At 39.8% G+C, this 27250-nt stretch overlaps 1 protein-coding gene across 1 annotated transcript in view; it reads left to right on the plus strand.

Moving 5' to 3' along the window:
- Positions 1-27250, plus strand: part of LOC136883181 (membrane cofactor protein) — a 341137-nt gene that overhangs the window by 221766 nt on the left and 92121 nt on the right. The window contains exon 8 of the mRNA XM_067155363.2: positions 20203-20372. Within this exon, the coding sequence (XP_067011464.1) occupies positions 20203-20372 (170 nt within the window). The remainder of the gene's footprint in view (positions 1-20202; positions 20373-27250) is intronic.

The following is a 27250-nucleotide window of genomic DNA, read 5'->3' on the forward strand; positions in this document are numbered from 1 at the left end:
TTGCTCTTCAGACGCATCCCTCATTCCCGCAACCTTCTTCCTAATTGATGTCCTTTCTTTTATATCCTCCTCCCTGATACCTATTCCTGCCAAGTCATTGTGCACCTGTGTAAGCTATCCCGGTTGTTTTTCCCATTTTTCCTGAAGAAGAAGTGTCCTGTTGGCCAATCTCTCAGGGTTCATTCTTTTGTTATGCCTATGAAACGTCATTCTCTTTTTCCTCACCACAGCCATGATTCTTTCTACTGTCTTGTAGAGCTCCAAATTCGATCTTAACAGGAATATGTTTAGGCCATTCGTCGACTTTATTGGGCTTAAGATTTTTCGTAAGAATCATCTTTCTCTTTTTTCAAGGACTGGGTCAGCCATCCTCGTCAAGGTTTCTGCTCCATAAATGCACTCCGTTCCAACCACTGTGCAGTAATGTTTTGACTTGGCCCAAATTGAGAGGGACTTGGACTTATAGGTGTCATGACATAGTCTGAATGCCAATTCCATCCTTCTCACCCTCTCCTTTAATCCCTCCTTTTCATCTTCACTGGGGTGAGTATTTCTCCCAGATATTTCAATTTTTGCACACCATGGATATCCCCATACAGTGTAACAAGTCTGTCGGTGTCGCCTTTTTGGTTTTTGATAGAATCCATGAATGCTGTTTTTTTTTTAAGGAGATTCTTAACCCTGTTTTGACTGCAACATTTTGTAGTTCTTCAACTTGTTTCTTGGCTGTTTGACGGTTGTCTGTAATAAGAACGACGTCGTCTGCGAAGGCAAGGCAGTCCAACATCATCGCACTTTTTCCACAACCTATCTTTACCCCATTCTTCATTCCATTTTCAGTCATTCTCAACCTCCATTCCCTAATAATAATAATAATAATAATAATAATAATAATAATAATAATAATAATAATAATAATAATAATAATAATAATAATAATAATAATAATAATAATAATAATAATAATTATAATTAAATTATAATTATTATTATTATTATTATTATTATTATTATTATTATTATTATTATTATTATTATTATTCAGGATATCAGGTTAGGAATACAGAGCTGGAACAAATTGATAATTTCAAGTATTAAGGATATGTATTCTGTAGCATTGAGCTCGCAGTTGCGATCGACAGTATTCCGTGAGAAAGATGTTAGCTCCCGGACGAAACTATCTTTACATAAGTCTGTTTTCAGACGAACTTTACTGTTGGGGAGTGAAATCTGGGTGGATTCAAGATATCTTGTTTCTAAGTTAGAAGTAACAGATGTGATCGCTGGTACAAACAGGCGGGAACAATGGCAGGAGGGTACCCAGAATGAGGAGATAAAGGCTAAATTAGGAATGAACTCTATTGATGAATCCGACCGCGTAAACGGGCTTCGGTTGTGGGGTCATGTGAGATGAATGTAGGAGGCTAGGTTACCTAGGAGTATAAGGGACTCGTTGATAGAGGGTAAGAGACGTAGAGGGAGACCAAACCTGTGATTGTTAGACTCGGTTTCTAACTATTTAAGAGATACAGAACTAAACGACTCCACAGAGCTAGTTACATTTAAAGGTTTGTGGTGATGTTTAGTAAATTCACAGAGGGTTGCAGACTGAACGCTGGACGGCTTAATAATCTATAATAAATTTTTGTATCTATGCATGTATTTATGCATTATTCAGGTTGTCTCGCGTTTCCCCTGGTGTTAACACCTGACTTCGTTCGACTGCACTCCATTATTTCTGTTTTCTTTTATTGTGGGTTTATTTATTTTCACCTTGTACTCGTTTACCAAGACTGTTGATACCATTCAGCAATTTATTCAGATCTTCTGCAGATTCATATAAATTAACAATAACATCGGCAAATCTCAGAGTTTTGATTTCCACTCCTTTCCAAATTATTTGATTTCGTTTAGCGTTTGTTCTGTATAAATATTGAAAAGGAGGGCGGACAAACTGAAACCTCACTCCTTTATGGATGGCTGTTTCTTTTTCATAGCTCTAATTTCTTATCACTGCAGACTGATTTTTTTTACAGATCTTCTTCCTCGGTATGCGATCGCGATCACCTTCAAAAACTCAAATAGATTGGTGCAATCAACATTATTGAGTGCCTTTTCTAGATCTACGAATGCCATGTGCGTGGACTTGTCCTTCTTAATTTGTTGCTCTCAGATCAGACGTAAAGTCAGGATTGCTTCACTTGTTCCTACATTTCATCTGAAGTCAAACTGATCTTACCTTTCCATTCTTTTGTAAATAATACGTGTTAAAATTTTGCAAGTGTGAGATACTAAAATAATGGTGCATTAGTTCCCACACTTGTCAGCATCTGCTTTCCTGGGAATGGCTATAAGATCATTGTTTAGAGTATGTTGGCACTTCTCCCGTATCATACATCTGTAAAAAGTGTTTTATGTTACTACAAAATAGAACTGTTGACATATTTAGATATATGTTTTCACGGTCAATAATTGTAGACATGATATCAAGTTTTTGGGCTTCTGCCGTATCGGAAAATAAGGTGAAACCTAAAGAATTTCACCTTGTCTTCTGACATGGCAAAAGCCCCGAAGCTTGTCATCATGTCCATCGACAAAATATTTTTAACACATACGTAAGGTCATTCTACGCAATCAGCTAACGGTTGCGACCCACGCAGCTCTTATTCATCAATTAATTATACCAGTACCGTCAATGTTACGGTACAATCATTATTGCCATTCATTAAGGGGAGCCAGACACGCCCATCTTAACAATGTAAAATTTAAGAACTTATGTGTGTCATATTTTTACGTATTTTTATTGTATATCTATACACACTTCAACACAGTGGTTTTTAAGTTTCATTATTATTTAAACTATAGACTACATATATTTTTGTAACTGCCAAAATTTTGTATAAATAATGCACACATTTTAACATATAATTTCTTTGTAAACCAAGATATGAAAAAAAGACCATGTTAAAGCGTGCACAGTCATGCTACTTACGAACGGTAACAGTTTAGTGTTTCTACCTTCAGTAGTTTTGAGAAAAAGTGCACTGAATTTAAAAAAAAAATGTTAATTTTCGGGATTCAGAGTTTAAAGAACAGTATTACATTCTAGTGCGTTGCTGTTTCGTATGAGCAAAGTTATTCCTAACGTAAAACACTGTTTGCACGAAACATATTGTTCCAACACATCTGATAAGAGGTTTATATTAATAACTTCATTAAAATTCATGTTGTCACACTTCTCTAGTTCAGTTTTGTACGTCTTATCAAGATCACCCAGTTTTTTCGTCGAATAAAATACTTGTTTGTCCTGTTGATCTTCACTGATTGTCACAGTGAAAACGTGGGACTTTCAGTACTAGGAATTAGTTTAGCTTTAGTTTTCTCTACGTTTTATTAAACACTTTACCGGTATTTCTTCCCATATTAACGTGATGAAGTACGTGTTGTCTCGGAACCACATTACCAAGTCAGAAGTGTAAACAAACAGATGAACTGCTATATTCTTCCCTCCCAAATCCAACAGGTTAATCATCACACTCCACACACATATATTTATATAAATGGGCTGGCTAATCCATAAAATTTCCCCGTATACACTTATTTTTGCAGGAGCGACAAATTTATAATTTGAATTGCATTCTTTATATGAGGAGCAGTCAGTCAAAACGTGTAATGTCCAGTAATGTAAATGTTTCAGGAGAAGCGAAAATCTGATATCTCCTGAAGTATTCAAAAAAATATAATGCAGTTAGTTTCTTGTTGGGGGTACTGAATCAGTTATTTTGCAAGAGTTCAAGAAGTTGTTTGGGATGTTATAAAGTTAATACATTTTGGAAAGTATAAGTTTTGATCTATTTTATAGGACATCATATGTTTTGATGGGTTTACTATATTTTTGTCATCATTAGTTCACATTCATTTTAATACCTGAAAATTAAAACTTATGAAAATTCGACATTTAATCACTTCAAGTTTACAATACCAACTTAGAACAGACTAAAATTACTTTGAAATTACTGGTTAAGTTCAATAGTTAGTTATAGCCAGAATATTGTCTAGAATAGGCTACATTTATTACATTTTGTGCATTTTATGGAAGAAAAATAAAATGGAAATATGTCATTGGTGGACATTAAACATTCTGATTCAGTCACCCGCGTAGACAATATACGATTTGTTTTAACCGCTCACATTCAACATATTATTTCCATGATACAATATACATTGTACAGATAGATAAAATCTGAATACCGGAACATGTAGAGGTTGAAAAATACTCCCTGAAACTGCATCAAACTCAATTTTGTCCATAGGTGGATCCGTCCACTCACCAGTTGCTACGCTCATTTCAAAAATTATTTTACTACACTTCCCAGAGATATATAATAATAATAATAATAATAATAATAATAATAATAATAATAATAATAATAATAATAATAATAATAATAATAATAATAATAATAATAATAATAATAATAATAATAATTTATATCTCAGACTAATCGGGAAACTCTCCTCTATGTTTTAATAAAAATGTGTTTTATCACGTTTTCCGGGCCCGCTTAAAATCAGTTTGATGCAACCCAAATAGTTTCCTGGTCAGTGTTCTGCGCGATAAAGTGTCAGGAACCCGTCCGCTGAGCTGGTGACAAGTTCTGCACCTGCCGCTTGACGTCCTAGCTCTAGTGTGCGGCGCGGTGCGGAGAGAGCACTAGACAAAGAAAGTTCTTTATAGCTCATGGACACGTAACAGCATAAGCCAGTCCATGACCTGCTCCAACAGCTAGTGACCGGGTCTGCGATAAGACACATTATCGCGCCGGGAAATCGTTAATTTATGGCGTCCATTAAGTAAGCATTACGTTATGGGGGATATAACACAGTGTTTATTTCTCAGCAGTAGATTACATTAATTGGTCAGTGGCCTGGCTTACGGTTAGTGAAAGGTGGCGATAATTAATGTTTTAAGCCTTACATGTGCAATTTATTTATTATCACTATAGACATAACCAATATGGCACAACGATTTAGCTATATTTGAAACCCAGTTTATGAACTGAAACCAAGATGTGTTGTTGTGTGTCTTGATGGCAGGCATAGTTTGAGCCACACTGTTAAATACTTTTTTCCGAAGGTAATAATAATAATAATAATAATAATAATAATAATAATAATCGGAAATAGGTTTTAAAATACGGTAAAGTCCCGATTTTCCGCGGTGCGGATTATCCGTGAGTGCCGCGTTCTTTAAAATTACGAACCTCAAAGAAACAATTTTAATCCGAACCAATAACAACGAAAATACAGTAAACCCTACAGTGCGAAGATCGAAAATTACTCGTACTCCTATATTCCTTCTCGGAATTTGTGGATTGGTGGCAGGCACTTGCTCTTTTGTTTTGGTCATGGCTTTCACATTATTTGATCACTGACCTTGACGACCCTAGCGGGAGAGTGTATCGATCCACTCTGTCAAGTTCACTGGGTCAACAATTGCAATACCTCCACATCATACATCCGCCTTCAGTAATTCTTTCCTTGTGTCCGGCGCCGGAATATGGAATGCTTTACCCCTGAAATGAGAAATTGTGTCCTCCTTAATTACCTTCAAAAGACAGTCTAAATATTTCCTCTTGAATACGTAGGCTATATTATGTAGTTATGTGTGAATGTGTGAGTGAATGTCTTGAATAAATAAATAGGCCTCCTGCAAACTCTGTCAGGTGCTGATAACGGTGCCACAGCCACACACGAATATGCGGCATCTCCATGTCCTCCACATTGATCGCTCAACATCTGATGCTGTTCACGCCCCTTACGTATCCTATTAGGCCTGGTAACAACACTAATGCTCTCTAGTGGCGGTTGTGTCACAGAGAATTGCAATTCTAATCATTTACAAATCCGCCGATGGTACGAAGTTACATTGACATCCAATTACTTATTGTGGGCGCTTCAAAATGTTTACATAAATTACTGTTATATTATATGAATTCCACGTAGAGTAGTTAATATTGAATTTATTTTGCTCCTTTTCGACTTAGGAAGTAGATCGTTTAGTTTTAGTCTATATTAAATTATATTATTATATTATGTACAGTGTATTAAGTTCGAATATTAAGTTTGTAAAACTGATGTAAATTTTTTTCAGGTGGTGTTTATGCTAAGTGAGTGTCTGTGTATGACAGTTTATCATTAACCGCTGGTTTATGAACTTCTATTGTACCGCCTTGGTATCTCTGTCAAATTCTGGGAGTGACACCACGTTGTATACATTTCAGTAGGTTGCAGTGGCTATTGACGCCAGCGGTACAGATAATGACCTATTTATTTCTGGTTGTGGGCTGATAGTTGGTAGTGAACACATCTCTCTCCCAGAAGTTTTACGAGGTAACATGTATACTATTTATCTTCGCAAATCACGTGATTTATGCTGGGGAGGGCTTCATTAAGTATTGCCAATTTTTCTCAGTTCAGAGTCAAAAATTGATATTTTACCTACATGCAAAGCTGTGCAGTTAGCTACAGCGGCTACTACCAACACTTCAATCTTAACGAATGCTTTGAGATAAACAACATATTAGTCCTGATTTTATCTTCGCTGTTTAACGTTTACAGTAAATTAACGTGAAACAACTTGAACCATTTTTCTTCTCTATTCGAACGGAGGTTCTCTTTACGTATCTCGCATGTGATGAAGGTGTAACCCTCCTTGCCTGTAGTGCGTTTTTTTTTTCATTCCACAGTAGCCAACGGTCCCTAGAATCCTTCCTTGGATCAGGTGGAGAAACTGATGATTCTCGAAACTTTCTCCTATTCTCATTGATGTTTGGACTTGGTCTCTTCATATGGAAATCCGCTTTTCAATGTGACAGAGGCTTTTTTTTTTTGCAAGATCAGTTAATATTTTTCTCTTTGAAGGTGCTACCGTTTGCTGGCTTAGATTCAATTACTTTTCTGTACAAAATCCACAAAATCCAAGCATTTAGCACTGTTCCATCAAAACAGTCGAAAATATCATTCTTGGATTTTATTTTATTGTAACAATACTCACCTAAGAGAATGTATAACAAGCATGCAAATTGTCCTTTACACTTACGCAATGCTGCGCATTTGAGTGTCAAGGAGACTGTATAGCTATAAACCGATCTTTTTAAGTAACGAATGGATTTTCAGGTACTATCTTCTAAATAATAAGAGATATTTCCAGACCTCATAGGGGATGTCATTTTAAACAGACTATAAAAGAGTGGTTAGTTTGAAAACTGGAGATCCAGTTTCTTCGTTTAGTTCCCTTACAGTTTTATTGAAAATTTGTTATTTAAGAATCCTGTATAATACTAGTTCAGAGAACTGTATGTTTGTTATAATTTATGTTGTATTTATATATAAAATGATTTAAAATTTTGCACCAGAATATAGGGTTTAACGATCTGTACTACCTGAAAAAATCTGCACTCAAAAATTCCAGACATAGGTTTTCTAATATATCTGTGATAGTATAGAGCATTAAAGTTTGTAACGTGTAACGGAACTTTACAGAATAAAAATCAAATTAAGTTAAACTGAACATTACACGAGAAGAAATAAATTCAGTATTTTAAATAGTGATGCCAAACCCATATCAGGTTCGTTATTTGTCCGCTAGGAGACGATTGTCGTGCCAGTCAGTTAAACAGCATCACTTGCAAGGCAAAAGCCCGCCTTGTGGGCATGATAGTGAAGGCGTCAAGTACATACGGTCTGACTTCATGGTCAGCGGGTTCTAATATCGTTGGTGGAACGAAATTCACCATCAGAATGCTGGCCCACAGGGTAGGAGAGATGGCCGTATACAATTTCTAATCACTAGATTCCCTGACAGGAGCCTGGATTCGGTTCCGAACCTCTCTGCAATGTTCGTCTGTCGTGAAGGTCCATCCGTCGGATTGGGACGTTAAGTTCTGAGCAGACTCCTTGGCGTTATTCGACAAGAGTAGGTTACTTGTCGACATCGTACCTCATTATTATAATCATCCCACATCCAGAGGTGCAGGTCGCTCATGCCGTCAACTAGAAATAACTGCCCCAGGCGAACCGGACATGTCCTCGGACACTCGGCACTAAAAGCCATACGATAGATAATTGTTGGTGTTTTTTTACAGTTGGCTTTTCGTCCCACCGACCCAGATAGCTTTTTTTTTTTTTTTTTTTGCTAGTTGCTTTACGTCGCACCGACACAGATAGGTCTTATGGCGACGATGGGACGGGAAATGGCTAGGAGTGGGAAGGAAGCGGCCGTGGCTTTAATTAAGGTACAGCCCCAGCATTTGGCTGGTGTGAAAATGGGAAACCACGGAAAACCATTTTCAGGGCTGCCGACAGTGGGGTTCGAACCCACTATCTCCCGGATGCAAGCTCACAGCTGCGCGCCCCTGACCGCACGGCCAACTCGCCCGCTGGTGGTATATTGACAGCACATGTAGAATTGAGATAAAAATTTCAAGAATATCCATTTCTGCTACTGACCGCATTCGAATTGTGATGTTGCTACAAGAGGGATGGGTGACAGGTGGGATGTCACCGCACTCGTGCTGGAGAGAGACAGAGATGTATTCAGAGTTTGCAAGAAGTCCAGGGAGACCAAATGGTTGCTCATCGACAACGGATGGGATGCGTACACAAAACGACTCACGGGGAGGATCGGTACTTGTTGCTTTTAGCACGTCATGCCTGCCATCTCGTTCCGTCAGGATCTTCGGAGGGCCACCGGAGTGAATTTATTATATCGGAGAATGTGAAATCGGCTGCATGATTGAGGTTTGTTCCAAAAGCTCCTCTTTTTAATCGCACAGTACGCCAGCTCTTATCTGGGGGACAACTCATAGCTCATAGCATCAGCAACAGCGAGACCGTAGGCTCTTTCCCTGTGAGGTCACTTTAATCTTGCACCTTTAACACCAGGAACATTAAAGTTTGGATGCAGTCCGCGGAGAGATGGAGTGAGCTATCCATCCTGGATCGCCATCAGCAGCACGGGGGTGCCGTCATCTTTTGAGGTGGCATTATGTTTACTCGACGTGCTCCTCTAATTCCTATCTAGGGTAAGATGACTGGTCTGCTATACAGAGACAATACAGTGTGTCGTTATATGATTTGCTGCCACTGTGGGCGAGGGCTTCAACCTAGTGGATGATAATGCTCTTTGAGACTCATGGCATACGGGGAATGGTGTGGCCGCCTTATTCTTCGAACATGAACCTTGGTAAACTTACATGGCTTGAACTGCAGCGTGCAATTGCCCACCGTCGTAATCCTTCCGTTGACGTTCAACAAGTGACTGAAGCTGCTATCCAAGAATAGGATAATATACCCCAAATCATTCATCGGTGCGGAGTGTCCCTCTTCAAGCATACTTCAGGGACCAAGGAGGCTGTACACGGTATTGATCTACCGCGCAATAAACGATAATTTTGTGTTCAAAATCCCAGAAATCCAACTTTGTGCTGTCGGGGTGCGTTTGTGTTGTTTTTGCATGGGTGACTGCTTGTTCTTCTTCGTATAAAGGCCAGTCAAATGAAAACCGAGCACCCGTCATAACACACATTCCGCTCGAAAGGTGGCAACACTGTTACATATCGATTGTATGAGAACTGCATAGTGACAACTCACAGGTGCACGCAGTTGTTGGGTTATGTCTTTGTTGGTGCGCGGACTGGTCTAGTGTGTTTGTCCAGCTGTAGAAATGGAGGTAAACAAAGAAGAGCAAAGAAGTGTGGTTCGTTTTCTGGTGGCTGAGGGCGCTGGGGTACGCGAAGCTCATCGTCGCATGTCTGCCGTGTATGGCAAACACTGCAAGTCCATGACGAGTGTGCACGAGTGGCGTAGGAGATTCCGAGAAGGGCGCACATCACTGCAAGACGTGCGCGCCCATCGAGCCATTACTTCTGATGTGATAAGGTGGAGAAAACCGACAAATCGCGGAAGAAGAAAGACATTTGTGGACGTCGGTTTCATTCGGACGAGGAATTGCAAAAGTGGGCGCGGTTGTGGATCCGTCAGCGACCTATCTCTTTCTACAAAACTGGAATTGATCGTCTCGTCTCCTGGTGGGATAAATGTGCAGGATGAGCAATATAAAGTGGAACCAGTCTCGCAATCCGGCAGTGCAGCGTGCGTGCGTGACAGGAAGTCCGCAGTAAATACATTGTCGCGTAAGCTATTTCTAACAAACAAAATGGTTTGCACATACCTATCACTATTGATAGTTTCCGAAAAAAAAATGACCAGTTATTCTCTCGCCCCTAATAGTGCACCGCTCTCCTACTTTTGAATCATGCAGGGGGTACTTAGCGAAGCTGATTGCTCCAATAACGATTATTTTATGTATTAATATACCCACTTAGGCGAAACCACGATTCGTCCGAAAACATTAGATTTGGGTCAATTTCTCCGTCATGTATCTCATTCAAAACCCACTCACAAAATCACATTTCTAATGTAGGGTCACCTGGCTTAAGTTCTTGCACTGCAGTAATTTTATGCGGCTTTAACTTCAGTAACTTTGTACCCGTTCGAACAGAACCGTAGGAAATTTCCATTTCCTGAGCAAGTCGTCGAAGTGATTTTGCAGGAGACCTTTCCAGACCGTTACCAGTGTTACCTACAGTTTCTTGTGAGAGTACTGTACGTTGATTATTACGTTTCTTATCAAGAAGACTTCCTGTCTTACGTAATTTATTTAGTAATCTACGAATCGAAGTTCGACCTGGAACTTGAACATCAGGAAACTTCCCTTGAAATAATCTCCTTACGGCCCTGACACTTTCTGTACGGACGTATGAATCGTAAATGCCTACCCTTTGAGGAACAAAGTACTGATACCCGACTTGAGCCACTGAGCCATTTTACTGAATTCACACACTGTACCAACGTCACCAACGAAACACGTTGTGCCGGTGCAATGTAAAGCAGAATTGTAAAAAGAAAAAAACGAAACACGCGCCACGTTTGCAAACGTTCAACAAAGACTGAAATCTGGCGCGGTAGTGCGGCCTTGAGTTCATCTGGCACTGTATTTCGTCACCGGCCGGCTAACTCACTCAGGAATTCCCGCGCACAGGATGGAGCGGTTCCGCTTTATTTTGCTCACCCGGTATTAACGCGTTTGGTAATTACTTTTCAATAAAACCATTCCATGGTCACGTTGTAGTGGATCTTCGGTTTTCATTTGACTGCCTCTTAAACGTATATTCCTTCGTAATGTATAATGCACGTACATAAACATAGCAAGATAATAAGTGCACCAAACCAGAATATCCAAAACGTTTTCAGCATTGTACTATTTTTTTTTTCAAATGCTTTGTATTCCTAACAGTTCGGAACTGACAATGAATGAAGTGATAGTCCTCTGTGCACACAGTAAAATTAGACATCCGCTGTATGTCCTCCCTTTCGCATGAGGTGACTGAAATGGAATCAGGCGCTCTAAAATTTGGAGCGTGGGTTGGCGACCACAGTTCCCCTAGATGAATGACATTTCTTCCTCGCTTTTATCTTTCCTAACCGACCTCTCTTGGTCTCTTCGGAGACCTAGGGAGTTCTTTTATTTTCACGCCCTTGCCTTCCATACACCGCGGGGCCGGAATAATACTGTAGTAACATATTAGATAAATTATGTAAAGAAATATGTTAAACACTTGCATTATTATGAGTACAGAGTAGTTAAAAAGAAATGTGCTCGCAATATAAAATTAAAACAATGAAGGAGCAAAAAATTTTGGGACAAGGATTATGGGAGTAGAGGACTGTGAAAACGGATTAGAAGTCGTGGTTATACACTTTTTAGATACAACAGAAACTGATGAGACCGACTGAAGAGACAGGCTGACTGTACAGACTCGCTGTGGATAGCCCACGGACTACACACACACACACACACACACACACACACACACACACACACACACACACACACACACAGTGTCGAGGGCAGGCTGTATGGACCCTCTGTAAAAAGGACATCAAGCAGCCAGGTCGCACGTCTATCGCCCACAACATTCAATGGAAGCATTATGTCGGCATAGTAAACTCTGGCGCACTCTTCCAAATACCGTACACTATATGCATCGTGCACCTCTCAGATGCTGCAAGTATCCTGGCGAGAAATGATTTGAGGTCGGGCACTGGTGTCACATGCACAAGACATTCTTTATGCCCCCACAAGAATAAATCCATAGGTGTGAAATCGGGGGAACTGGCTGGCCATGCATTTTGATCGCCTCTTCCGATCCAGCACCCGGGGTATGTACATTAAGAAAGTAGAGCATTTTGAAAAAAATAAATACTGTACATTGCCCATTATGTCATTCCTAACATTCTCAGATTTGTTCTGACACAGGGTTTCGTCCTAGACGTTACGTTCCTGTCCGAAAGTTGTTTTTCTTCGACCTCCACGTGCGCTACTACAGTTTCTCCGCAACCCTTTAAATACAGTAGACCGGGCGAGTTGGCCGTGCTGTTAGGGGCGCGCAGGTGTGAGCTTGCATCCGGGAGATAATGGGTTCGAGCCTCACTGTCGACAGCCCTGAAAATGGTTTTCCTTGGTTTTCCATTTTTACACCAGGCAAATGCTGGGGCCAGGACCGCTTCCTTCCCACTCCTAAGCCTTTCCTATCCCGTCGTCGTCATAAGACCTATCTGTGTCGGTGCGACGTAAAACAAATTGTAAATACAGTTGACACTTTGCCAGGAATCCTTCTCCAGGAAGTACTTTCGAAATTATAATTCCGTAATCATATGTGGTGAGCAGATTATACAACTGGTTGTAGAGGATATTTGTGTAGCGCCTCGTTTGATCGAATTCTGAATAATGAAGGAAGTTTCAAAATAAATACTACCCAATATTATCCGATTCCTGATACTGAGCAAACGCACGCAGTGGCTAGACCAATGATTGGAATGCGTAATTATTTCTTACAGCATTGCACAGCCATGCGAGTTAGCAGGTAAGTTTTAATGACCATCATAATTAAAGTGTTAAAGCAGGTTTTTTAAAATTACTCTTGGAGGACATTATGAAGGTCGTAGCATGATCGACTAGGATGCTATAATCTTGTATACTCTAAAGTGGCATTTCGCCAACTTTACGATTACCAAACGTCTCTATTCATGATGTCTAATTAGTGTTGAAATAAGGATTCATGTTTCATGTGGTTATAAGTAATGCATTGTACTGTCTTCTCGGTGACTACTTCGGATGTCTTACTCAGAGGAGGCTTGGAAGATGCGGATGGATGTTTTAATTGGAGCAGAATTGTATGTATTTTCCTTATTGCTTTTCCCCAGAATTTATGCTGCTGGCTTAGTCTATTTTGTATGCTGTGTTTTGTTTCGCTGAGCTTTTATAATTCAGTTCTCTCTCGATTCAGTCCTCTGTTTATTGTTACGTCTTTCAGAAATGTCATCACCCGTGTCTCTAAGAAAGGTAAGCATTAGTTTAGTGTGTGTACGCGCCATTAGCTCGTACTGGCTGTGCAATAGACCACGTCTCACTCACTGAGACGGAGAATGTATAGACAGGTGGAATTCACATTTGTCGGACTTTCCGTTACCGTACATGCATTTACAATAACACTTTTTTTTTCTTACGTGAAGTTTACTGGCGGGTCACAACATCGTGCCACGGTAGATGAAATGAAATTTATAGTATACGGTGGTTGAAATTGCTGTTCTTTATTAATTTATTAATTTACCGGAAATTCCGGGTTACTGCAAGGATCCAGAATAATAATGTAACAAATTTATAAATTAATAGCTTACAATAGTTACGAACAAAGCAAATGAAATATAAATATAACATAAGAAATTCGTGATTTGTGGCGCATTGTGTTTGGTAGCATGATGAATGTAAATGGTCTCTCAATATCCTGATGGGTTCCTTCAGCGTTCCTTCAGCGTTGGCGTGGAAGATATCTCTGCTGATTGAGTTTTGTTAGAGATCCACTAAGAATATATACATCACCCACAACCATGAGCCAGGGAGATTCTTCTGCCGGAAAACCATTTTCATGAAACCATACTTTAATAATTCCGCAAGTTGTTACTTTGTTCTGTAAAAGTCAGTGTTCTGATTTTATGAATTTCTTGACAGTAACAAAATTATCGAAGAGGTCAGGGGCCACTCAATTCCCAAAAGTTGATAGGAATTCGAACTGAATGGGGAATGACTCGAAAATATAATTCCCTAGTCGATTTGTCGAATCGAGCTCGATAGCTGCAGTCGCTTAAGTGCGGCCAGTATCCAGTATTCGGAAGATAGTGGGTTCGAATCCCACTGTCGGCAACTCTGAAGATGGTTTCCCATTTTCACACCAGGCTGTACCTTAATTAAGGCCACGGCCGCTTCGTTCCCAGTCCTAGCCCTTTCCTGTCCCATCGTCGCCATAAGACCTATCTGTGTCGATGCGACGTAAAGCCAATAGCGATTTGTCGAATAATGAGGTTCTTCATTAGTTCTTTCTTCTCTAGGAGTAGATGTTTGCCAAATGTTGAAGATCTTTTTTACTACAACAATGGCTTGATTCACTTTTGCGTCTTACATTTTTACTAATGGAAAAGAGTGGCTACTGCGAACTCCAGTCATAGATTCCAAAATAAATTCTGTATTTCTTACCTCGACCGAAGAGAGAACCTCAGTCTCAGAATACCAGAACATGGCCAGGTGGTGCAATTTTTGTTTTGATAGAATACACGGATAGTGAAGACGCTAGAAAATGCATTGTGTTAAATACTGTTTTCTATCCTCGGAGTTGTAAAGAATTGTAATTTGCCTTTTGAATATTCATTTAAACGTAAAATATTTGTCAGATTTGTCGTTTATATTGCTGCTTTGTGCGAAATAGTATGACGTGAAATAGTCCTTATATATGAAAGTAGAGGAGGACAGAAATTAGGTTGTGGTACCTCAGGAGTTCGGTGATCGAAGTAGATTTCATTAGAATTATCAGCAGCACTTTCTTTACTCTCTTGCTGTATTTTTTTCCCCTAAAGAAGCAAATATTTTGCTCAAGTATATATTATCGTGTTTAATAGATAAGTGTTTTTTTGAAACGTTTTATACTGTACTGTTGAAATAAATCTACTTTCTCCTTAATACCTTTAGTTAACAATCCGAAGTGTTACGATCGCCTGTATTCAGATATCTTGAAAGGGTAGACCAGGTATAGTCGTCTCTGACAAAATGAAACTGCAATGCTAGACCCTATTTATGGATTGCATATTTTTACTACAGTTTTTGTTTCTTGCAGTTTCGATTACTGTGTCTCCCTTCCGAGAGGTACTCTAAAGTGATCAGATCTTGCAACAAGGAAGACAATGCTGTAGATAAGCGAACAAATAGCACATTAGGCTGTGGTCGACTTCGGCTGTTTCTCAAGAGTTCAATGGGTGACTGAGAAATTCTATTAATAAATTTACTTGAGGACCCGTACTGTTCCGCAGCATTCCTATAAATAGATCAGATAACTCGTCTTGATCTGCCTGTCGTAGTCATATTGTTTGCCTGCCCTTTTCAGTGGTTTTATGGACATTTAATAAGAAGCGCGTTATGTTAGCGAGATGCTAGCCTGAGCTCTTGGAGCTACTGGGATGGAGGTTTATGAAGAGATCCACTGCCTTGTCGATAATGGAAGCACTCGTCATATTTCCATTATTGTAGCGATTAACCAATCTAAAGCAGAGGCAGAAATTATTGATCCATCAGTTAGTTTCGTTGTCTCAAAAAACACGACCATTGGAGGTTGACAAGAAGAAGAAAGGTATTTTTGAAAACAAAAAAACAAAAAACCACACACACGCGAACAACGGCGCACATACTGTGTGTGTCCACACGGATCCTGAATTTTACAAAAAAAAAAAAAACTCTAGTAGACGTAATGTTACGACTTGGAAAAATAAAAAAAAAAACTATTCAAATGCACAAATAAAAAATTTCTGCTTGGACTTGACGGAATGCACCAAATTCATAGAGGATTATCACACAAATTGGCCTGGATGAACAATTATGAAACATAAAGGCGGTGGTGCAGAATGCTTACCGCTTATTATGATGATGTTGAGTGTATTTCTAGGGAGACTAACCCTTTCAAGATTTTCCAGGTGTATTTTGTAGTACCTCCCTTGCTACCGAAAAGCATTCCTTTAACTGACAATGCTCAAGTCAATTGTTGTAATATTTGCTTAAATAGGGGAGGCAAATGAATAATCGCCATCACAGGGTTAGATGAGCTCCATCTTCAGCATTAATGGAAATGAAGTGGCAAGTTTATGAAGTTAAGTGTGTTTCTTCTACAGGGTCGAATATAAGAGTCGGCATCTTTGCCACCCATAAAAAAAAAAGATACACTGCTTTAGTGTTGGATCGCACCATTCGTTTTGAAAGAGACATTGAGCAGGCGATTGAGGTTGACGGAGAAAAGAAAAAGAAAGATAAGGGCCATATATGAAAATCTAAAATATTATTTTGTCCCAATGACAAGTCCACCCTTGAGCCAGAATAGTAAAAAAAACTAAAACTACCTCATTTTGATATTTCTTGAATTTGTTTTTTCAGACTAATTTGGTTTGGTTCCTTTTGACAATGTTTAGGTCTTGTTTCACTCTAGTCATAAACGGACTTCCCGCTCATGGTTTTAAACGACTCGTCGTTACTTCTAAACTGCCGACTTAAAACTTCTCCTCGGGTTAATGAACGGAGACGAGGGGGGGGGGGGGGGTGAAAGGTTATTTCATAGCCGAAGTAGAGGGTGATTATACTGTACCAGTCAGATTGTTATGACTACCATATAAAATGACAGAAATTCTATATGCTATACACAGTACATAATGCCATGATTTCACAAATATGTAACTGGCGATCGCGCGTTACGAAATCATGACAACAGTTCATTTTTGGTGTAAAGTTGTAGCTCTGCGGTGACCTGGTTGAGCTTCGTTAATAAGGCGACACTCCGAAGATAAAAATCGATATTTATATCATTTTGTTGAATTTTTTTTTATTTGCAGATATTGAAAGGATTGAGTTTCTTTTTTCTTGTCATGAAGTTATTCCGTTGAATTGAAACAGTTTATCACTGTAATAATGCTTTGTTTACCAATTGTAATTTTACATGTAAATCCCATTTTCTCTCATAATATTCTGCCAAATGTAACAAAATTTGTATGGTATATGTATCACAGCCTTTTAAGAAACCTGCGTATAGAATTTTTGATTGCACAATGTTTTCAAGTAGTAGGTATTTTTTGGTCCAAAATTTTGGAACGTAAAAATTACACAAACTTTAGTACGACATATCTCCTTATATAAATTATGTACAGAAAAATCGATACATAGTGCTTTTAAAAGAAATATTATATACCTAATTACGATTATATGCATTAACATGTTAATTAAATTTCATTAAAAATTGAATTAAAATTTTAAAAAGTTATTTTGGGAAAACTATTAATTGTATATGAGAGAAATGTTCGTGATATCTCTACTTTTATGTAGGTGACATTCGCATAAAGTTTCGTGAAAATCCATGCATTGAGTAAAAATATATTTTTATCTCCGGAGTGCCGCGTTAATAGCGTTTTGGATTCCTCTATGGCTCAGTGGTTGAATGTCGGCCTCCGTATCCAAAGATCGCGGGCTCAAACCCGGCAGAGGTAGTGAGATTTTTGAATGGGTGAGGTGGGCGGGGAGTCCATTTGACACTCCATGTCGTACGATGTTTGGATTAAAAAGATACTGGGTTGTACATTTGGTGTTTACACCCAACAAAATTAATTGATCGAAATCGTCTTTCAACCTATTAGATCGTGTTACGTACTTGTAATACTTGCTGCAGAGATGTTAAGTACGGAACAAAAATGGCCAACCGGTCACCGGTGGGATGCGAACCCACAATCTCCGGATTTCGCGTCGGTTGCTCGCCCAACAGAGATCCAATTTATTCCGAAATTGACGAGCAGGCAGTCTACATCAAGTAAAGTCAAAATTCCTATACACGGTAGCTGAGATCATATTATTATTATTATTATTATTATTATTATTATTATTATTATTATTATTATTATTATTATTATTATTATTGAGTTCTTAATGTATGATTTATTCGTACTTCACTGCAGTGTATCACTCTATGAGAATAGAGCACTTGTTGGTACCGGCAATGCTCTGATACACTGTTTCCCCCCAAAGTATACACAGCGAATTGTCGCCTATTGACTAATCCCGGACCGAGCTCGATAGCTGCAGTCGCTTAATTGCGGCCAGTATCCAGTATTCGGGAGATAGTAGGTTCGAACCCCACTATCGGCAGCCCTGAAAATGGTTTTCCGTGGTTTCCCATTTTCATACCAGGCAAATGCTGGGGCTGTACATTAATTAAGGCCACGGCCGCTTCCTTCCCACTCCTAGCCATTTCCTGTCCCATCGTCGCCATAAGACCTATCTGTGTCGGTGCGACGTAAAGCAATTAGCATCATCATCATTGACTAATCCCGGGGCCAAGTTTATTTCTACAGTACGAGATTTTTGTGCTGTCTTCAGAGTAGAATTAAAACTACTCATGGGGTCTCTTTGTGCTAAGCTTTGAAATGTGTAAAAACACAAAGGAGAAGTTGTATAGCGTTTAGTTTTTTTTTCTTAGAGAGAGGTTCATCTAATTCCACACCTGACAAGAAATCTTGGTAGCAATCCACTCAAAATGCATGAATTCTGTAAATGTGGCGAAATATTGGAGCTGTTTTTCTAATATTTAGAAATTCAAAACTCCTACTGTAGCCGAACAAACTCAATGATATACGGCAGATATATGCAATTGGACCCAAGTGTTCAGAGGAGAAATTTGCTGAGTTTTAGGGCTGACGTGTAGTTTCTTGGTCACATTTCATGGTAATCGAGCGTAGTTTTCCTAAACTTCTGACTGTAGGACTGTGTTGATAACGCTGTTCTACAAAGGTTCTATTTCTGGGATGAAAATATGTCATTCTAAAGGAATTAACATTGCTAAATTAAAATCTGAAATTAGAATTGCGCTTTCAGGGATAGTTTTCCTTGTGGTATCATTGTTTGCGGCACATAATGGCACTTTTATAAAAAACAGTAGGTGGCAACATAAACTTTACTATTTCTGATTTTTCCGACATTGATGTTATTGTTCAGATAGTTTCGCATGTTAACCTCAAAATCACAGTCAGAATGCAACGATTTCTACCAACTTAAAAAGTATTTACTTGGCTTCTTCAGAAATACCAAGTGAGCATTTCTGTGAATATGCTCTTCGTTTGTACTTCCATTCGATATATCTGACAAAGAAAAGCGAGCCTGGTTATGTTTCAAGAAAGTAACACGAAACTTCCTTGGAAGTAGAAGAGACCCTAAATATAAAGAGTTTGTGAAAGAAATGATCAAAGCTTATAAAGATTGAGGATGCTATACGTCTTCAAAGTACGTTTTCGGGACCCTGCATCTAGACTTCTTTCCAGCGAGTTGTAGTGATGTATCAGATGAACATGGAGAAAGATTTCATAAAGACATAGCTAGGAGAGGGGAAATGGATGGCCACAATGTTATCCGATTATTGCTGGAGTATAATTCGTGACAAGATGGATGCTCAGTTAAAAAGAAAGAAATAAGACATGAAACTTGGTGGTGGCTAATTTCTGTCCGTATTTTTTATAAACATTTTTAAACACTGTGGATAACTGGTAAAAAGTGACTATATTATGTGAGCACTTCAACTACCACCTGCTGTTACTCTCCTAATATTTATAGGCCCCCTTAATTGGATTTCTGTCAGTAAGTCTACGGTATGAAAAGTTAAAAAATAGGATTACTCTTAAACTATCCCTGATGTATGAAAACTAAAACCAGATTTGAATTCAGCGTTAAAATGGCTATAAAAATCACACATTTTCCCTCCCGAAATAAGACGTTTTTCTTGTAGAACCGGCTGGCTTTTAATACTGTGAGCTATAAAAGTTCTGTTACTCTTGGTTATGAAAGAAGAAATGTATTCCTACTCGTTGATTGTAAGTATATTGCTGTTTGGAGCATTGTATATTCCCTGTTCTGCAGTAGTGTTCTTAGCGGTAGCTGCTAATAGTTGGCTAAGCGCTACCTCCTCTTCGCTGGGCTCCATTTTGACCGAGCTGTGTTGGATGTTTTTTCAGTCGGCGCTGCCCAGCTATGAGGAGGCGGTGCGGGAGAGGGCGGTGGGCACCGGGGCGCCAGGCGGGCTCCTGTCGTACCGCTCTCATGGCCGTCCCCACTGGACGGCCTTGGGGGCGGCACGGCGCGCCCGGGGGCCGGACGCCGTTCATGTCACCCGACAATCGTCCAGGTAAGTATTGTAGTTTCATTTGTTTGTGCTTACCCCTAGTGATAGCATGCCGCTTATTTGCAAATTATGATTTTTGCAGCTCTGCACCTGTATAGACTTGTATTGTAATATTTTCCATGGTATCTTCCAGGGAGGTCTTATTACTTGAGTCCCTATTTTTAGGCAGTATGTATGTTCAGTCCGTCAGCGATTCCGCTGGTGGGATCCTCAACAGCTCTGCTATCAGCTGTCATAGTTGGCCTAGGCATCACTAAAGAGGCGTACGAGGGAAATGAGGAGTGAGGTAGTTTCCCATTGCTTTCCTCACCGAACCAGAGTTACTATTACATATCAGTCTGCCAAGCCCACTGAAATGCATACACCAACCGGCCCTATGAGCAACAGTTTCACACCATCATAGCAGGGACTGGCTGCATAAGGATTGGCATTACTAGCATCGTTCATACCTGTCACTTTCATATTGTCAAAGCCAAGGATAAGACAGAGACAGGTCTATGATAGTAACAGAATTGCTCTAGCCCATACCAGAAGACATAGTGCACTGTAAACACTAGGTCCTGCCAGCAAAGGCATTTTAGGCAGTAATAGGTTAGAATGCCAACTTATTGAAGTGGGTAACAAGTGTAGTCTACCCTACACAACGGTTATGTTGCGAGTCTTATATAAACTGTAGGAGTACGGTCCATCAGAACCCGTAGAGTTTATGTTACTGTTGCTACATAATAGAAGAACGGGCTAGACGACACTTCCTAATAACCAAATTAATTTGCACTCTCATCTGTTTCTACCTGAACATGCGGTGTGTTCTTATTGCTAATATTGCTGTAAGAAAGTGAATCTTTAAGAGTAATTTTCTGTAGACCGATTGCATAATGCAGTAGCTCGAAATCTGTACTGATGGATGGGGATCGAATCCCCTGGTGTTAATAGTCATTTACGAGTGTTTCAGTACGAGAAATCTGTCGGTACATTTACATACACGTTAAAGAAGCCTTTTTGGATCAAATTCCCGACGTCACATAAGATCTTCAGTAATAAAATTCGAGGGACATTTACAGCAAAACAACACGAACCACTTTGCACTAGTTTTTCTCGCTCTTTCCGGAGATCCCTTATCCTCGAAATTATTTCACGAACCAGTTCCTCAGAGACGTCGCGTCGGTCAGATCTTCCTTCATGCATGAAGTGGTACATTTACAAGTCAAGAGAAGATCAAGAATTCTGCGGATTTACTGGTATTTGGCATTCGAGACACATGACCGTAAACCACGAGACGTCGCTTCCTCATAGAAAGTCAGAACGTCTCAAATTTAATTGTACTGCTCTCGGAATTTTGAGGTGGCTTGAGGATCTTTCGCAGGAATTACCCTCTTGTATTTGGATCCTCTCTTATCTCACCGTGCTGTGAAAAGGCCAAGCACTCGGAGGCATGTGGAGCTTCAGGCCATACTGCTCTGGTTTAACGGTGGTATTTGGTGTGCTCTGTGATTGATATGGACTGAGAAGTAGGTTTACAGAGGTGAACGACTGTTTCCATACATTTGACGCGGTTTTCTTCAGGGCTTTATCTGATGATTGAAAGGAAGGAAATTATGTCTCCTAGATACTTAAAATGAAAGCAACGTCGACTTTTTCCATGTTTGGTCAGACATAATTTCCCCGATTTTATCAAAGGAATCTGGAAAACATCACTTTCGCTTGGCTTCCAAGTCACGTTGGGATTGCGGGAAATGAACTTGAGGATGGAGCTGCAAAGGAAGCAGTACTTTCACCTCCTAAACTGTGAATGTACCTGCTAGGGATATTTATTCGCAGCTACGTCGAGCCATCTTGGTGTACTGTGAATCGAAGTGGCTGGCTATTCGAACTCCCAACTAGCTGAGAGCAAGTAAGAAGACAACCACCGTTTGTCGGTCCTCTTTCAGGCCTTCACGGAGAGAGGCCATAGTTTTGTGCAGGCTGAGGATAGGTCATGGAAGTTCTACGCACTCTTACGTCATAAAGAAGGAAGACCCCCAGTAGCATACTTTCGGAGAGTTCTGCGACAACCGATAACCGGCGGGCCCTGGACGAGGCCTGATACGGTGGGTGACGTCACAGTGCGATGCGGGCTGCTAGCCAAGACCGCGCTTGTAACCACACATAACCTTACTCTGGCTACGTGTCCATATTTTTAAATACATACAGTTGGCCTAAAAGTTCAACTGCGTACAAGTTCGAGTATGTAAGTATTTTCAAAATCGGATAATTACTTTTTTGAGATACCAAAATAAAACCGCATTTGGGCTTTTGCATGCCGCATCAGACAGTGTGCGGTCGGCCAAGGACGTACTGGCACGCAAGCTGTTGCCTGGCGTTGATTCCAGCCACAGAACGGGGACCAGGCATGCACTGTGAACTATTGTACATGTAATGTGATGTACCGCAACATACCCTGGGTGTGCAACGTTATTGTATGACTGGCGAACACACAACGGGGGAGGGAGATTATTCGGACATTTTTCATTTGCTTTTCTAGAAGGAGTTCTTCAGGTGTCCTGTGTTATGTTTATTTCTCAATTCATAAAGTAGTATGTTTGTACGCTCAAACCAGTGTCAATTATAGCTTTCGTTATGTTCATTTGATGTTAACGTAATTATTTTATTCCTTTTAAAAACATCCACTCTCTCTGTCCTGCCATGAGTTCGTCTGTCATACACGCTTTGCAAACACATCACATGTGTACGATATGCTTACATGCATGGTATACATTCTGTGGCTGGAATCATACTCAGGAAACTGCTTGCACGTCAGTCGGATGCGGCATACAAAATCGTGCGTGCTGTTCTTATTGATATCTCAAAACGTAACTGTCCGATTTTAAAAATACTTGAACTTGTAAGCTGTTGTACTTTTAGGCCAGCCGTTCCATTTAAAAATACGGAGTTAGTATCAATATCTCGGTTATTAATCACCCCATGAGAAGACGTAGCACATTATTTTACAAGCCTCTGGTACCATTTACGAATATGAGAACAATACCGATATCTTTAATGGTTTAGACGTTATTTCCGTGTAACATCTTAGGTGAATAACGCTGTATAATGGAGGTGGTCGATGTTCAGGTCATCTGCCGTAAGGACTACAGTGTCTAAATGTAGTTCTTCCTCTTGAAACAAAAATCACTACTACCACCAGCAGAAGTGTAATATCATTATTGCGTATTCTGTTCCTCCTCTCACGGATGACTTACTCAAGGGCGCAGTTGAAAGAATGGGTGAGAGCCCAACCATCACCGTGACGAACCCCAGCCTTAATCTCAAACGATCTGGAGATTTCCCCCATGGATTTCACTCTAGTATTATATTATTCTTTGTTTCAGTGATATTGTTTTTCTCGCAGTTTTGACATCCCCCCAGTATTTCTTGAGCCTGTCTACGAGAGCCTTCTTGTGCTCTTCGGGTAGAGGTCCTCCCAATCTTATGGGTTTGATTAGATCTTACGGCATTGGTACCTCTTTATCATCTGTCTAATATTGACTCCTATCATTAATTTTACCTTAGAGATTATTATTATTATTATTATTATTATTATTATTATTATTATTATTATTATTTCTTGATATTCCTAAGTTCCGCCTGTTGTTATTTCTTGATTGGTGCAGTATTTTTTTTTTCATCTGTCTCTAGGCACTGGCCAGAATTAAATATACCCTCCACTGGACTCTGCCTCATTTATCCATCATTTATCTTAAAACGTCATGGCAGATGCCGCCCACCCACATCGGAGGGTCTGCCTTACGAGGGCTGCATTCTGCTAGAAATATCCACACGAAATTATTATTAGCTTAAAACGTGTAGAGAACCGGCGACTTTTAAATCTGTGTGTTCTGCATTTGCTTCTGGCATTACAGTGTTTAACATGTATATTTCGTATTTACCTCTGAAATCGAATCTTGAATGAACCTGCCAGAGTGAATTACCGGTACTGAGAAATAGCAGAAGATTCATACAATGTGGATTTTCGTTAGCTCGATGTATATCTCGTAGGCAACGGCTCGATAAAGAACATTTACGTGAACAAAATTGATTCTCTGTATGGCTTAATCAGTTTTACTAATCTGTGTGTCTAACTACAGTTTTGCCCCCCGTAATTAGAACTTTTCGCTCATTCATAAAGTCAATTCATGTTCTTCAATGAAGTAAGAGCTCTAACTAAGAGTTTCAAAGTCATGTTTTCTATTGTAAAGTCGGGATGATTTTGAGTGTTGACCACTGTAATGATAGTAGGTTAGGCTATATCAATAAAGCACCATTGATCTACTTTTTTTCAAATCGGCTTTACGTCGCACCGATACAAATAGGTCTTATAGCGACGATGGGATAGGAAAGGCCTAGGAGTAGGAAGGAAGCGGTCGTGGCCTTATTAAGGTACAGCCCCAGCATTTTCCTAGTGTGAAAATGGAAAACCACGGAAAACCATCTTCAGGGCTGCTGACAGTGGGGTTCGAACCCACTATCTTCCGGATGCAAGCTCACAACTGCGCGCTCCTAACCGCACGGCCAACTCGCCCGGTGATCTACTTTTAGGGATGTTGCCCAGGTGGCAAATTTCCCTTAAATGACTTCAAAATAGTTGGAGATTGAGCAAACATTTCCCTTGATATGTTATTCCAATGTATAATATTCCTCTTACTGTAAACTAGTATTTGTCCAACTTTGTCCTCTTTGATTCCAATTTTATCTTTATTTTATATCTTCCTATTTTTTAAAACTCCACTCTAGCTTATTCGTTCACTAATGTCATTCCAAGCCATCTCTCAGCTGACAGTTAGAAACATTCCGCTTAGTACAAGACGTTACTTTACGTCACACCGGCACTGATAGGTCTTATGGCGACAACAGGACAGGGCTAGGAGTGGGACGGAAGTGGCCGTGGCGTTAAGGAGGTACCAACATCTTTGACCGACCAAAAATGCGATGTTTCAATTATTTTCATTTTAAAATTGAACTTTTCTCTTTGTAACAGTGCAAAATGTTTCTTAATATCTCCAATAATTTCGGAGTTATGACAAAAAAACGTGAAGGCCTGTTAACCAAGCAACCCCTTTATCGGTAAGTTTGTCGCTCGTTTTCCGTAAGTTTTGTTTCTCATGAGGGAAGTACCCCAGCTCGAACGGCTAAAACCGACTGGAAGTGCGCTTAACATACGAAGATATGTCTGTCCTACTACCCTTCAAGGGCATTTATCTGTAAAACCCCGTATTAGTGTACAATCAATGTTTGGAAGTTACGGTGTACAAAGATTGCAGAAACACAATTCGCAGCAGAAACTACTGTGCAACAGGCACTTCGGACCATTATAGTAACAAGAAACAGATGTGGTGCAGTATCATCTGGCAAAAGGTTGAACACGTGCTTGCAACAAAGAACGTATGCAGTACCGTGTTGACATAGTCATCTTTACCACAATAGAAGATAGGTATTGTGCTGTCCTTTATTCGACGTCGAAGTGTAAATGTGGAGTTTCAATGAAGTGATTAAAACAGAGCGGAATGGAACAGTATACACACTTAACGAGGGCAACATGTAGACATACTACATTATTTGCAATGTTCCCGCATTGCAATATTACAAACTCAAATGCAACGGTGATCACATTATCAAACGAAGCAACAGGAACATCCACACCATAACCTGCTCTTTGCCATGCATTATGTTAACATAGGTCTGTATCTCGGTGCAGATAGTTGGTTGTAGATGACGGAGTGAAGACGGATGATGAAGTATCGATCATGTAACGTGGCCTGCGTGGTATTTATTTGCAATCGTACAAAATCAACAAGACGTCTGACATAGAGCTTGTATTGCCTAAAAAGATATACATCCAGAGGTTGACAGTACTTGGTTGTCTTTGGTGGCAATATCTTTATTTGGAAAACATTCTTCAATGACTCTGTAGTATTTGTGTCCTGACCAGGAATCGCAAAGTCATAGACCTCTCTCACCAACATGTTCAGCGAGGACCGAATTAAATAAGCTCTTCATATGTGCTTTAGTCTTTTTTCCACTTTTACTCGCTTCAACATGGATGTTCCGTAAACACATTGCTGTCAGTTTCTTTGCAACCTGCGGACCAAACGTTCCATCCTTTTCCTGCAGACAAATGTAAAGCTTGTTCCCTTATTTGCCATTCATGGACACAACCACATCAATTGTGTAACTATGCGTAGAACTACGCACAGACTGTACCAGACCAACTGTTGTTTTTTTCCTCTGTTTGAAAGTGTTGCAGAAGACGTTCGTTCATTAAAAAAATTGGCTCTGATCACTATTCCACATGCATTCCTTCATTATATTCCCGCCTTGATTAAACATGTTCACGTCTGCCACAAATGTTTCTGCTCTTTGTATAATAACATGCTCTTCTTCAGTCTCTTTGCGAGTCATGAACATAGTGATATGTCTGGACGAAATATTATATTCGTCTTTGAAGGCCCTGACAAATGCAAGGAAGCTTTAAAATTGTCCAGAGAAACTGCTCTAGTGGCCTCCAGAGCCCGTGCTTGAATGTGCCAGTAGTGGACCACTGATCTATTATCTCTAGGTCTGTCAAATTGTGCTTTTACAGACTCTTTTAAAGCCTCCAATTTTAATGTTTTGCTTCCCTTGGACAGACCTGGGTCTTGCCTCTTGCGCGTCACATAATCTAAAATTACCTTGCAGTTTGCTTTCGACCTAATGTAGATATAACGCTTCATTAGTTTCTGTTAAGAATTGTAACGGCGATTATAATAAACCTCATAAATGTTGTCCAATGTTCGGTCATCAATACTCCGTATCATACTTGTTCGTACAAGTTTTGGGGGTGAAGGAGCGAAATCACTGTCACGTGTAGT

This window comes from Anabrus simplex, chromosome 11 (genome assembly GCF_040414725.1).
Source record: "Anabrus simplex isolate iqAnaSimp1 chromosome 11, ASM4041472v1, whole genome shotgun sequence".
Classification (NCBI taxonomy): domain Eukaryota; kingdom Metazoa; phylum Arthropoda; class Insecta; order Orthoptera; family Tettigoniidae; genus Anabrus; species Anabrus simplex.